This window comes from Scophthalmus maximus, chromosome 11 (assembly GCF_022379125.1).
Source record: "Scophthalmus maximus strain ysfricsl-2021 chromosome 11, ASM2237912v1, whole genome shotgun sequence".
Lineage (NCBI taxonomy): Eukaryota > Metazoa > Chordata > Actinopteri > Pleuronectiformes > Scophthalmidae > Scophthalmus > Scophthalmus maximus.
In genome coordinates this window covers 5,879,296-5,893,770 of record NC_061525.1, presented here as the reverse complement: position 1 = coordinate 5,893,770, position 14,475 = coordinate 5,879,296, and the positions used below count along the sequence as shown (strand labels likewise).

The window sequence follows — 14,475 nt, the reverse complement described above, 5'->3', positions numbered from 1 at the left end:
TACATTTTTCTACAATTAAGTCCTATGATTTTTCAAGCCCCAAAGTCACTTGTGCCATTCTGCAAAGCAGTTCCTGTCTGCAGTGGCACAGAGGAGTGTCAGTAGTAGTAGTAGGAGTAAACAGGAGGAGTGAGAGGTCCTGTTTTCAGTGAAAAATCTTTGATTTTTCGATCAGTCGACAACACAGCGTCTGATTGATACAAGTCTGAAACAAAGCTTCTGATTGGTCAAAGATCCAAAATGGAAGGCTACAAGTCCGCAAACAACAACCGTAGTCTTTTACGTCTTGAAAAACGGGGTCAGAATGATCATTAAAGTCTTTCAATGTTGGATTTATCGTCATGGACGTGTTGTACAGAGTCTCCGAAAAGACACTGAAGTTCCAGTCCGCGCTCCAAATCTTCTGAAAGGGCCAGTGTCGCACGGAAGTGTTCGCTTCCCGTCAAAACAAACCGTAAGTTGCTGGCATCAACCGATCAAATGTTATGAGGACTTTTGTGACGCGTTTTCTGTGGCATACACCAGGTCCGGGTCAGAGGGTTAAGAGAAGGATTTTGATTTTGATAAATGACAATAAGACTTGGGCTGTCACGGTATTGATCTTTTTTTCCTTACTGCACAAATTGGTTAAGCCCTTGTAGACCTATACCAAAGATAAATACATAAAGCTCCGGTCGAATGAAGTGATCAAATGAGTTCATTCAGTTCCCAAACAAGCGATTCAAATTAGAGCCTGACCTATACAGATTTTTGACAAAGATTCCCAAGATGTGACATTTAATTTTCATAGTTTAACCATAAAATATGTTATAAAATATACAATAGAAGACTCCAAATGTAAGTGCAACCCAATGTATAGAACATGAGTTTAAGAACTCAACATGTTTATGTTAAATGTGAACAAAAAATGTACATCTTTTCACGCATTGTTCATTCTGCGCATCTCGGCAAACACAAAGGCAGATACCGCTGAAGGCTCATATCGGGCGGTATTATCGGTCAGGCTCTATTTAGGATAAATGTTTTCCTGTTCTCAGTCTAGCCTTTAGACCATTATTTATATTCTAATCTAAATGTCTGTTAATTCCAGTTTTGGAATGTATGACCTGAGATGGGGGGGAAACAGTAATCCAGGGCTTTTTTCTTTAAGCATCATATTTATAGTCTATTTGTATTTCATCTGACTGTCTTTGGCTTGGTTTTGGAAAGATTCATTCATGAACATGAGATTCAGTTGTGTTTTCCATGGGTCAGTTTCTGATCACGTATGAATGCAGCCCTTTCTGTTGTTGGGTTTTGACCCTGTGATATGTCCAGGCGGGAGTGGAGGGAATCCTCCGGATGTTTCACCTCCGCAGAGCTGTGATCTTTGTTTATGAGGAGAAGGTTCGGCAGGAATGTCCGCAGACTGGAGCAGTGTAAACCAGTAGGACACAGAGGAGAATGTCCAAAGTAAACGGCATCAGCTCAGAAAACAAACAGCCTTAATCATCCGCAAGCGAGAAAGGCAAAAAGTTCATCTCGTACGCTGTGTACAAACACAGTTTCCTCCTATTTCTGCTGGACCAGGGCCTGGGTTATTTACTGATCAGTGATTCTGCTTTGGTTTATTTTCCATTCGGAATGATCTAATCACTAAACCAATAACCAGGCTTATTTTCAGCAAGTGATATAATTATACTGTTTTGCCAATGATTCCTTACAGTCTCATGTTTCTGGATGTGAAGTCTCTTAAATTGGTCCAAAGTATGTTGGTCCTGCTCTTATTCTTGCTCTGCAGTTCAGCGATGTGGTTTCCATCACTATTCCTCACTTTACACTTTGAGAATTTGTAGGTTGGTGTTAAATGATTAGGTTTACCAGTAGCTTTTTTTCCCCTGAAAGTAGTTAAGTGTGATTTTGGTAGTGAAAATTGTACCCTACCATTATATATTGTAGGTTTTTGCTATTTGCAATTGCAGTTTTTGACAATGTAGAAGTCACAGACATTTATGCAGAAATACCAAAAACATTTGGCTCTATTAAAAAAGGAAAGATTTGCATTTAAAAACTTCGTACTGCAAAATATTTTTGGAATATTTGAGAGTGCAGGTTCATTCTTAACCATGTAGTGCAATATATGTGATGTAGGATCTAAGGATATGAGCATGCAATACATCCAATCAATTCATGACTTGAATACGAACTCAGGATTGTCATGTGGCCGTTGAGCGGAGGCAGGAGACACTTGGATCCATATGGGACAAATGTGTGTATTGAATTCTTTTCCGTGAAGAACCAGTAAGAAGGAACTTTCTCACGGTACCCAGACCGGACCGATGCTGAACAAACAAACTGGTGCTGTAAAAGAATATCATCTACGTGGCCATCGTGTTTACCTTCCCTCCCAAGATGACTGTACAAGACCGTATCACCGCACTGCTCGAAACATGGGCATTGTAGGAGTCAGATTACAACAGAATGATGCCTGTAATCTGATTACTCATTACTCCATTACAATGGAATGGGGGAGAGGATTGGCAGATTGTATGTGTGAACACCTTTTGTAAAAGGTGATAATCAGGCTGTAGATACTCAAAATGCAGTTGTTTGAATCATAATATTATTAAAAATGAAACTGTTCAACATAACCCACTAAAACCATAATATTAGATTACCAAAACAATGTAGATAACAGTATGATTATGAATACAATTACTTCTTGACACAGTGGGTGCAAGAAATATACTCTGCGCTGACACAGAAAATAATCATCTGGATGTAAAGCAGCGGTCAAGTGTACACTTTGAAAACCACTGGGATCTTGTTGTTTATGCATGTTGAGCCTTGCGGCGTTGTGCTCAGTTTTGTAATGCGGATACATGATGTGTCGAAACTTTAGAGAAGAGCACCATCCAGTGTAGGAAGAGAAAATTACCACTACAGGTTGACTTACCCCTCAAACCTATGTTCCATCAGGGTGAGCTCAGTTTCAACTAGAGCTCAGGGACAACCAGAGGATAAACAGTTTACACAGTAGAAATACTTGGCAATAATTGGTAACTGAAGTAAAATGGTTCCAGATATCACAGTTCAACTGAATGGTGACAAACTTAACCTTAAACACATTTCAAATTCTACACTTGAATCAGCCTGTTTAAAAGTGTATCGGAGCTCCTTTTTTTCCAACTGGTGACACGCCTTTCTCAATACTGAGTTCACTTCTTTGAAACTCTTCACACTGTCAGCAACATCAGCAGTCAATGTGGACTTAACTGTGGACCAGTTGACATGAAATGACAAAAAATGTCATGAACTGTTTTCTCACTTTGTGTATTTGCAGTCTGTTTTGATCGCGTTCACATGTGCAAACTGTTAAAACATGTTTAAAACTTAAATCATAATGATGTCTGCGGAGTTTGCCATTCATCCTGGTCATGGTTATCCCAAGGGAATTGAATCACGAACAACTGGACTTGGTTTTAGATTCTTAGCATGGGATCGGCTGTAACAAACTAAGATTTACAGCCGATCCCAGGACGGAATCACTTTTCTCCATTCCTTAGCTTTATAAAGGAGTTAACTTACCATACCATGCCTACTCTAACTGGTTACTAATGAAAAGAGACGTGTAAACGTTGCGCATCCGTCAATGTTTACCTGCACATGAAGGAGAAGAAAAGCCCAGTCTCAATTCTATTCAACGTTGGGCCCGTATAGGCCTCCATCTTGAAAAAAGTCAAATCTCTGTGTTTGTCTGAGGCCCTTTATCATCCTCTGCTCAAGACGTCACTACGCCATTACATGTTTTACATAGTTGAGTTTTTTCTAATGCTGGTGCTGAGATAACGTAATCTTGTTTGCTCGTGACAGTCGACTGCTCATACAGTAGTAGTGGTGGTGTGGTAGTGTATTTACTGGCAGTGGTTGCTATGTTAAATTATCCTGCAGGCTGATTACACAAAAACAGCAAATCATTCTCTTTCACTGGCTGCTCTCGTCTTCACGCTGGCAACTTGTGTCTTTTTCAGACACCTCCTTTTCAAATCTGTTTGCTATGTAAGATTTAGTCCACAGCCAGCTCCCTAATGGATTTCTAAGATGCTGCACAGCTGTGGCTGCTGGGAGATTTATGATGTAACTCTACAGCATCTATCGAAATGTGAACCAGAAAGCGAGCAGATCTAATATTACCTCCCCAATGCAACAGACCCAGTGTCAGCGCTGAACAAAGGGAATCATATCAGAAACACGGAGACGACTCCTGGCCAGATGTGCGTCCATCCGTCCGTGGACACCAACCGACTGCGGGACAACAATGACTGTGATGGCAGCTGGCCAGACACGTGTGCTCCCCCTCTTCATCCGCAGCTCTCAGGAGAGGAGATGGAAAAGTCATCATTTTAATATGGTAATGTCCCATTCTTTCCAATATCATGGTGAAACAATAATGGCTTTCCGCAACAATCTATCAAGTGAATCAACCCAAATCCTTTGTTGACACACTTCACTGCCCTTGTGCATGTTCATTCATATTTGGTGGTCACAAAGTGAAGGAACATTTGGAGGTTGGAAGTGCAGATGGTTGAGAAGTGGAGCGGGATTTATGAGCCCTATTATCTTTCTGTCTTTTACACACTCACATAAACAATGCAATTTGATTTTAGACAGCCATCCAGTTATCCAGAGCGACAAAGAATGTGATCAACAGCTTGAAGGGTCAGAGTGCAGATCAGTGGGATCCACAGAATGATTGTGTATGGTGGAGTATTGAGCACAAAGTGGAGAAACCAACCCTCTCGAACATGGACAGTATGTGCAGACACACACACACACACACACACACACACACACACACACACACATGGAGCAGCGTTTTAAAGCCAGCTCCTCGAGAATGGTGTCGATTTATGGGAAAGCTCATAAACTTCCACCACGAGGTGGGGGAATAATGGGTTTGCACCCGCCCGTCCCCCCACCATCTGTCCAAAATTACCATAGCACATGCATCTGCATACAAATTTCAATAGTTTGTATTATCCAGTGTTTACCAGGACATTGTTAACTTTTCAAAGAGGAAATGTTCAGCACCACTCAGTGAATCCACTCACCTCCATTTCATTGTGAAGGACGCCAATTAAATAGTTTTGTAAGACGAGGTAGTAGTAGAGGTGAAGGAGACACGTTTTTAAATAAATCATTTACTGTTATCACATTTGCGATTTGGGGGAACTGGCCCCTTATGATTTAAAATGGGACATCCACTGAAACATTTGCACATTTGAGATGTTGAATAATAAAGAGCACAATCGTAACTTACCCTGTTTTGAAATAAATCTGGAGGGAAATAGTCAGGAAAGCTTTCGGATTAAGACAGCAGGACTCGGATACATACATGGTATAATAGTTATAGTCCAGTTTCCTCAGCGTCAGTCAGGTTGTGTTGATTTCAGTCATATATCTACAGTATGATGGCGTCCACAACTACATAAATTAAGAGGAACATTTCACATTTGTCTCTTTTCGATTTCACAGAGTGCTCGAGCATCCTCCTCTGCATCGACTTTACTATTGATCTTTGGGATCGAGCTGCATGAGTGCCGTGGGAGGACAATTATGCAACCGTGGAAGTGGGAGGGGACAGAGAAAAGTCCTTCACTTACACTCGAGTGTCACTGGACATGGACCAGATCCTTTTTGAGAAAAAATGAAGGGTGAGCTTTATCCAATTTTCTTACGTAGAAATTTGCAAAATTTTTAACCTGAATGCTTCACTATGGAAAAATAGTGGTAACTGATAATAATTTTCCAGAATAACAATAAATTACTGGCTTTTATTTGACCAGGATTACATTTGTCAAAGTTCAGTTTTAGAGCAGTTTTAGAAATGCATACCAAACTAAAAGTTAATTAATGCTCACGTTTTTCAAATCTGTGCTACAGTTGTCACATGTCCATGTGTGCATTGAAAGGGTTTTCTGCAGTTTCACTGCTCAACCTCATGTCTACACTGACCTCCAGAGTTGCCTTTTCAATAAGATTCCAGTCCCAGAGATGTGAACTCTCCTTTAAATCATTGTAAGATACATAAAACAAACAACAAAATATTTTTAATTGTCATTGCAGAGCTGCAATGGAATTTAGTGCATATCTGTAGTGCACAGACAGTAAACAATAAATACATATAAATATGAAGGATTATATGTCATGCTGATTATATGATATGTCACACCAATCCCAGATAAACAATACATATGTTCAACTTGAATTCTGTATAATATACATAAATATGCAGCCTGAAAAAATATTACTGTAATGCAATTTGGTGGACAGTAGCAAACATGTACATGCCCCGAAACAGGGTACGAAAATGATGCCTGCGAAATTCAAGAGAGGATGATAACTGGAAAAAATCATATTCGGAGTAAATTATAACTATGTGCTGCTCTTCTACAGGCTAACAGCAGGTGGCAGCAGAAGCCCAACACTGGGGAGCAACAGCTGATCTTACATCCTGAATATCCATCTAGCTGCTGCCAGGTTTGACCCTGCGTTGGAGAAACACCCTGAATAACTGTAGGTACAGAGCTGAACGAGGGCGAGCGGCTCGCACCTGCTGAGGAAAAACTTTGTTCTTTATTTGAATTATTGGAGGATGAAGGGGTGGTAGGAAATGCTTTTCTAATTACAGGACGGTTGGCGGATGATGGGACTGCGGGATGGAAATGCTCACAACAGTTTATCACACTTTTTAGCACAAGGTCAAACCTAAGAACCTTTATTACTATCTCAGAGGTCTGAGACTTGACGCTCCAGCTGGCTCGCGTGTCTCTGCTCTTCTTCCTTTTACTCTTGAGTTGCGACCAAACATTTCTAGTCACAGAACTGGGAATTCCAGAAAAAAATCCATCACTGGAAAAAGATCCTCGCCCTATAACTAATGTGGAACTCTGAACTGGGGCTCGTGCATTCAAATCATTTGAAAAACTGAGTTATTAATGTAACCATGCTTTTTCTTTTACATGTCCCCATGATGACTTGTGGCAACTCTGGAAGCTGCTTTAAGTGTTTGGGGTCACTGTCCAAAGCCTAACATGAGTTTGCAGAACCAAATCTCTTGAAACCATCTCATCAACATCTGCTCATATGCCCAGCCCTATAAAAACTCAAGAATGCTGCTAGCCTGTGTGTTTTACTGCTTACGGGGCTACTTCACTTTTTTCCATATGCTGCTGCTGCTGCTGCAGTGTGGACGGTCTGGCCGTGCGAGACCCGCACAGCTCTGCTTCCTGCAGATTTCGTTTCTGCTCCAAATGTACAAAAGCATGCGTGTCCATCTGAAGCTGTAAGAGTAGCTCACACAATTAGGTGGCGGCATGCAGGCCTTTCGCCCCTCTGAGCAGAGGCTGCTATTCGTGGTGCAGAATCTACTTCAGACTGCAGCCTGGGATCCATCTGCCTCACATTTGCCACGTATTTCCAGAGCAAGGGGTCTGGCTCACCAGTGCGTTTTCTCATGGCGATGTGAAATAGTGTGAGAAAGCTGCTCTGTGCAACTGTGTGTGCGTGCATGCGTGCGTGCGTGCGTGTGTGTGTGTGTGTGTGTGTGTGCGTGCGCCTGCGTGTGAGTGTGTGCGCGCACACAGAGGCTGCACAATGTCACCTTGACTACAATCTACAGGAGGCACGGGGGGCACACTGCATCTGTACGGCACTGGACAGAGGGGGAGAAAAAAAGGTATTTGTGTGCCTCTCGGAGTGTGTGTGAGAATATGCCAAATGTGTGAGTGTATGTGTGTGAGAGAGAGAGAGACAGAGTGAGAGAGAGAGAGAGAGAGAGAGAGAGAGGGAGAGAAAAGCTGAGGCGGGTACAGCTCCCTCAGACAGCACAGTTCTGGAGGATCCCTCTTCAGATCCAGGCAGAGCGACGCAGAGATGTCAGGCGCAGCACACACAGGTGGGTCACACGGCAGCTGAGGGGACAGGTGAGACGGGCCAGGCCGCTCGGGCTTCATGCTTCCTCCGCTATAGGCTCATGTGTTTATAATGGCATTGTGCTCACGCTGCAGAACTCCTACACGTGTCTATTATTATTATTGTTGTTGTTGTTATTATTATCTCTCTTTTTTTTTTTTTTTGGTGCAGGTAGACAGGTGGCGGTTCACAAGGCCTGCAGTCGGGCCTGTGGGTCATCATGGTTGGTCAGGTGCTTTGGAAAACAAAATCTGTCCTATCTGAACCTCTGGGGTTCACAAGGAGGCACACTACCACAAATATAAACATATATATATATATATATATATATGTTTATATAATACATATCACATATTTTATATGTAATATATAATATAAAAAGTAGTCAACGAGATTAAAACACAGGCCTATGTCTTCCTTGAACTCCTGCTCAATTCACTTGCAGATTTCTGGTCTCAACGTGTGAACCAGACGACAGCAGGTGAGCTCGCCCCCTGCAGCAGGTGCGTGCGTCGCGGGTCGTTGGGCCCCACAGCTCCAGTCGCGGCGGGACCCTCGGGCCCCCCTTCAGAACATTATTGCATTTGCCGAGTCGAATCCCGCCGCCGCATCCTTCCCTCTCCGTCATGTGACTCCGCCGGGCGAATATATCCACGTCCTTTTTTATCATTTTGCCGGTGAAAAACGCGTCCTCGGCCAATCGCCTCTCGACGGAGGCGTCTCTCTCCCTCTCTCTCTCTCGTTTTCACGCTTTCTCTCTCACGACGGCTTCACGGGGCGTCGAAACTAAGAGACCCGCGAGAAGGGTTCTCGTGGTGTCAGCGAACCCAATTGGTTGCAGCGAAGCGCAGGATTTTGCTCGCCTTACGCAACATCTGTCCGATATTAGACTTTCAATTCTACTTTGCTTTCACTTGCTTTGGCGTCTCTATATTCTGCATGGAAAAAAGTGTGTTTTGCGCCACAACAAGAATTCGACGGGCGATGTGACACAGGTTAGTCTAACGTAGACAATCCATAAAAAAAAATTCAGCACCATCCCAAAATAAGTATAACCCCCCCCCTCAAATCTAAGCCGACATTCCCCAGAGCAACAACTACTGGCTTCATTTCCTGCCCAAAATGCACCGAAACACAGAGACGAAGTCGCACTTCCCCATTCGCGTGTTGAAAATCCGAGCTTCCGGAAAGCGCGTGAAGGCACCTCGGGGCCCTGTGACGTCAGCCGCTCCCCTGCGCTCCCTCCAGCAGCCAGTCAGAGAAGGGATGCTCTGAACGCAAGACTGCAGCATCTTCGCCGAGAGATCGAGCAGGAAAAAACAAAACGTCTCTTTCTCTGCGTGTTCCTCCAGCTCCGTACCTCCGGACCCTCCTCGCCCACCCCGTCACCCCTGGGTGTCTTCATGATCGGACCCAGGACAGGATAAGAAGAAAGAAAATAATAGCCTGCCAGTAACGCATCGGATTTTTTTGTTTTGTTTGGAGGCTGCTCTTATTGCTTCGCCGATCCTCTTTCCTTTCTTCCTTTCTCCTGCCTTCTTTGTCTTTCGGTTGTGATTTTGTTTGGTTTTATTTATTGTTCCGTTTCGCTGCTGTTGCAGAGGAGCGCCACCATCCTCCACTGCCTGACATGAGTACGCTCTTTTATCCGGTTGCAGCGGAATGACACACATATCCTAGTCCGCATATCCGAAGGTTGATGGAAGATTGACGCCTCGTCTGCACGTTTTTAGTCGCCCAGAAGACACTCCGACTGCAGAGGTTTCGGATTTTTCCCAGCCCACTGTGAGCCGATCATCCGCCGCCTTCTGTCCCTGCGCAGCATCTCTCCGTACGCACGGCGCACCGCAGAGAAACGCGCTGCTAACCTCTCCGTGAGAAACAGGCGTATTTTTCCAATTCCTAAATCTCCTTCGCCTTCTCCGAGGACTCGTCTGCACGGCGAAGCTGCGTAAAAAAAAAGAAAAAAGGAAAAAGGAAAAGGGGGGGATTTAAACGCAAACGCAGCCCAAGCATCCAACAGCAAGCTTGAAAAATGATGGCCGGCGGAGCAGTACAGCAAAACGGGATTTTCTCAAATCCTCACCATCACAATCAACAACCACACATGGAGTCAGATCCCCCGGACTCGCGTAAAAGACCCCTGGAGACTCCCACGGAGGCCAGCAGCACCAAACGCACAAACACGGGAGGTAAGAAAGCGATGGGGATGCAGAGGGGGGGTGGGGGGGGGGGGGGGCTGTTCGGGTCTCGGTGAATGTTCCTCCTGAGGCAGGCGGAGAGAGAAAGGAGAGCAGGTTGATCTGATTCTTGACGTACACGCGGCGGCATGCTGCAGCCCCACATGCACAGATTTCTACTTTCACAGCGCGGCGGTAGAAAATATGGGGAGCGCGACGTTTTAAAAACAAACAAACAAACAAACAAAATCAGCACTAAAACAAACCTAGGCCTCAGCTTTCGATGGAAAGGAAACAATGAGGGAGGGCAGAGAGGGGGATTTGGAGGGGAAGCACATCCTGACTGCTCCAGACTCTTTGGATCGGCAGAATTCGGTGTGCGTAAAGATAAAATAAATAGATAAGAATTGCGTCTTGGGATTTGCGCGCAGACGGAGCGGCCATGCCGGAGCCAAACACGAGGATGTAAACAAGCGCCAGCCAGATCGGCCTGGTGCGCGGTCGCATGCGGGCTCTCATCCCGTCGACGGATGACCTTGTGATCATCTCACACATCAGCCACCGTCGCCGCTTTGTGTACAATTAGCCTCCGCGGGCGGATAAACAAGCGGGCTCGTATTAACAGCAGGCCAGGGTCGAGCCGGAGAGAACCGGGGGGGGGGGGGGTCCAGAGCCGCTTCAAGAGTGCGACAGTGTCTCTCGTGTGTTATTGCAGTGTGTCGGTGCCTGTCTATTTTTTGATCACGCTGTTGCTGTCCTGATTTTGAACGACCTGCCGCCGGAGGAGAGATCTTGCATTAATTCTCTCTAAATTGTCCAATCATGTATCTTCATTATGCTCCGGCTGGATGAAATATGGATATGTCTCCATGGCGATCACCATATTTGGTTTTTGTTTACATGCTGTCATGCGCCAAGCATTTCCCATCACCCGGCATTACAACCATCAGCCTATCCTGGCCATGCACCCCATCATGGACATTTGGACACACAATACACCCTTCAATGTGTTATGGGGAAGATTCTTTTGAAAACACCACGCTAAAGAAGAAGTCCTATTGTTTGAAATGTTGTACTCAGAGAAAAATGGGCAGCCCAGCCTTCTAGTGCGGACTGTTAAATCTGACTGTCAACGAGGACATGAACTATTTGTGGACACTTGTTCCTTGGAGATATATGTCATGAGCAAGACTGAGAAAACATTCCAGTGTACAGTGGCAGAGAGGCAACTCTCAAGGTCATGTTTCTGAAAAAGATTATAAGCTCAAAAAAAGAAAATATTTTAGTTGACCTGCACCTTTGTTACTACGAGTAGTCTCTCATCAGAAATATTTTCTAATTAGAAATTGCATACAGTGGCTGTGAGATGCTGAATTTGGCTACATTCTACTGTTTTCATGTCAAAACATTCAGTTTTGTCCCAAATTGTTTCCCTGTAAGGGAATAAAAGTCTCTAAAACCTCGTGTGGACCCTAATGAGACATTTAAAAGTCTCCATTGACACACAGGTTTATGAAATGTGGCTTGTGCTGGTTCATCCTTTTAAGTCCAATGACTAATTATTGGAGAATTCAAGTCAAATCTGAGATGAATAATAAAAAAACAAACAAATAAAGTCTGATTTCACCGCAGGGTTGATCAGAGAGGGACGTCCATCATCAGCATGACTGGATGCTATCTGACATCTACACTGACGTGTCAGATTTATTACTTTTATTAGTCAGCTCACATGGAAGATTTTCCTTTGTGACAGAATAGAACGGGACAGTCATTTTTAACGGTTTCTTCAGCCCTCGACAAGAATCGCGACAGACGTCCTCGAGAGACGGACACGGTGTTCGTCTTAGGAGGGGAGAGCTGCAGGCTGTGGCCCGGAGCACGGAAGGCTCCTCCTCGCCACTGTATGTAAAAACACCACGGCTCCCCTGCCCTGCATATCAGTCAGGCAGGACGTCCCGTTAGACCAGCGCAAAGGTTGGGGCGATGAAGGTGATGGAGATGAAGATGAGCAGGCTTCTGCTCAGACTGTGAATGGCCCCGCTGCCACCAGGTCAACAGTCCCGTCAGCACGCAGCACCAGGCCGACGATCGCCAGAGAATTAGTTGAAAATGATCGAGTTTCCTCCCGCACACGCACACTTCACCACAGCCCCTTAAGATAAACAACAAAGAAGAATCAGAGCTTGGTTGCGTGTCTTTTGGCGACATGTTTGCACCGACAGCCAATTTACTTCTGTTCTTTCCAAGATGTTTCTTGTTCTGGTCATATAGATGGAACAATTTGGTCTTGATGATATGACACAGGAGATGTCTCTAAAGGATTCTTTTGTTTTACTAATAAGATGCAGAAACAGTTTATATTTCTCACCCTTAATTTAACCCAATATGCTCTTCAACAGAAGCTGTATATTTAAACTGAGAATATGTTTTTGTATTTATATATATATTTAAAAAAAAAATCTGCGCTCAGGCTGCAGTTTTAGATTGACAGGAGTTGAAGTGCTGCTAAGAGATCATGATAATGGTTGTTTCTCTGTGTGATTAGTTTACGCCACACACTCCCCCCCACCCCTGTGCTTCCTCTCTCTGTAGTGGCCTTCCTGCAGCCCCTTTTTGAAACTGAAGGAATTGTATTCCCTCACCAAGAAACTGAGACTCATGGTAAGAGAGACTTTGATTTTGATCTTCTACCTGTTTTTACAATCCTTACTGTAACCTTCTTCAATGCAGGACTGAGTCAGCAGCGATAACGCATACACGCTGTGTTCTTGAAGGCCAAATTCTGCAGAGCGAAAATCTAAATTTCAGGGCTTTCCATTGCTGCTGCAGGGCCTGACATTTAAACAGGATTTAAAGTAACATGTAACACCTTCATATTCTACTCATGACTCGGGATAATGCATGCTGATATTGTTTACACTGTACAGTTTCAGTTCCATGACATCCATTTTCATGCTTTTTTGTACAAACTCAGTGTTTTCTTTTGTCATGGTTCCCAACATAAGATGAGTCCTGATGACCTTTGACCTCATGCTTGCCATATCATCAAAGCATTTGGGTTTATGACTGCTGATGTATTGTTGAAATGTTCATTCACTGTTCATTGTGCTTTCAAAGTGTCATGCGCGATGGCTACATTGTGCACCGCGCAGCTGCTGTTGAGTTTAATGTCGCGTGGCCGTAGGATTAACCTTTTTCCTTTCTCACAGGTAGATGGAAGCTTAATGTGCAACGCTGAGCAGAAAATTATTGTTTTTCAATCATGTGGTCTTTTTTAACCAACAGCTGCAGCTTAGAAATATATCCAGATGTAAGGTGTAATGTGTGCGCCAAGTGTTTTCCATTCATGTCGATCAGATCTGCTCTGTGAATGAGAAGAGAAGGGGCAGACATTTAATTCAAGGAAGACCAGAAAGAGATGGACTTTGGATTTTTCCACTGAGCTTCTGGCTGGTTTGTGTCCAGGGTACGTGCGTGTGCGTGTGCGTGTGCGTGTGCGTGTGCGTGTGCGTGTGTGTGTACGTGCTTGTGTGTGTGTGTGTGTGCTCGTGTGTGTGTGTGTGTGTGTGTGCGCGCGCGTGTGTGTGCGTAAAATTGGAAGTGACATTTGAGAGAAAGCGCTGGTCTGCTGTCAGACGGTAGATGCGGAACGAGATGGGACTGCTGTAACCCTGCAGGTCATAAATCACAACTACATCTAATAAAGAGCCAAAGGTCTTAAAGACAAAAAGATCAATGAGTAGCTGCAGTAGCTGCTGTTCACAGCCCCCCGCCCCCACCACCCGTCTAATCCACCAACCAAAACCCATTCTTATCTCGGCATCCCCCGGCCCCTCACCCAGGCCCAGCAGGGTTCTCCCCGGCATTAAAGGAATTCAGATTCCCTTTTTAATCATGCACATATGATCAAAGACTATCAATGAGCCCACCGTTAATATTTGAGTGTTAGTGTCAGATGTTCAGACTTGGATCATTTTCAAGGCCAGACTTTATCCTCGGTGACAAAACGAGTAGAAATCTTTTCTGCAATTTCATAATTTAGGGATCTGCTTCAGTTCGGCCAATCACTAGTGGACTTCATTTCAACTAAGGCCAAATTATTTGGGGAAAAACCTTTATAAAGAATCTGTTCCTTCCAAGCAAGCTTAGAAAATAGCACGGAGTCTTCGGGAGAATTTACAGCGACGACGCTGGATTTGAGTCAACGCCTTTACAGTATCAAGTGGCTAAAATGATTCATGGTATGCAGTGGTGTAGTGGTGTCTGGAGAGGTGGGTATACTCTATACATACAGTATATATGTGTGTATATATATATATATACTGTATATATATATATATAT

General features: G+C 44.2%; 1 protein-coding gene and 1 long non-coding RNA gene across 3 annotated transcripts in view; both read left to right on the top strand.

Moving 5' to 3' along the window:
• The first annotated feature begins 201 nt into the window (after window positions 1–201).
• LOC118299206 lies at window positions 202–7,211 on the top strand. The gene is made up of 5 exons (XR_004789789.2): window positions 202–454; window positions 4,190–4,390; window positions 4,647–4,791; window positions 5,515–5,693; window positions 6,436–7,211. It is a non-coding gene; the product is annotated as an uncharacterized LOC118299206 (long non-coding RNA).
• A 1,540-nt stretch (window positions 7,212–8,751) lies between these two features.
• Window positions 8,752–14,475, top strand: part of nova2 (NOVA alternative splicing regulator 2) — an 80,153-nt gene continuing 74,429 nt past the window's right edge. Inside the window, exons 1-2 of one of the 2 annotated variants that reach the window (XM_035622723.2) lie at window positions 8,752–10,145; window positions 12,726–12,794. In XM_035622723.2, the coding sequence (XP_035478616.1) occupies window positions 9,989–10,145; window positions 12,726–12,794 (226 nt within the window). In that variant the 5' untranslated portion in view covers window positions 8,752–9,988. The remainder of the gene's footprint in view (window positions 10,146–12,725; window positions 12,795–14,475) is intronic. The other variant, XM_035622724.2, reaches the window with a different exon arrangement.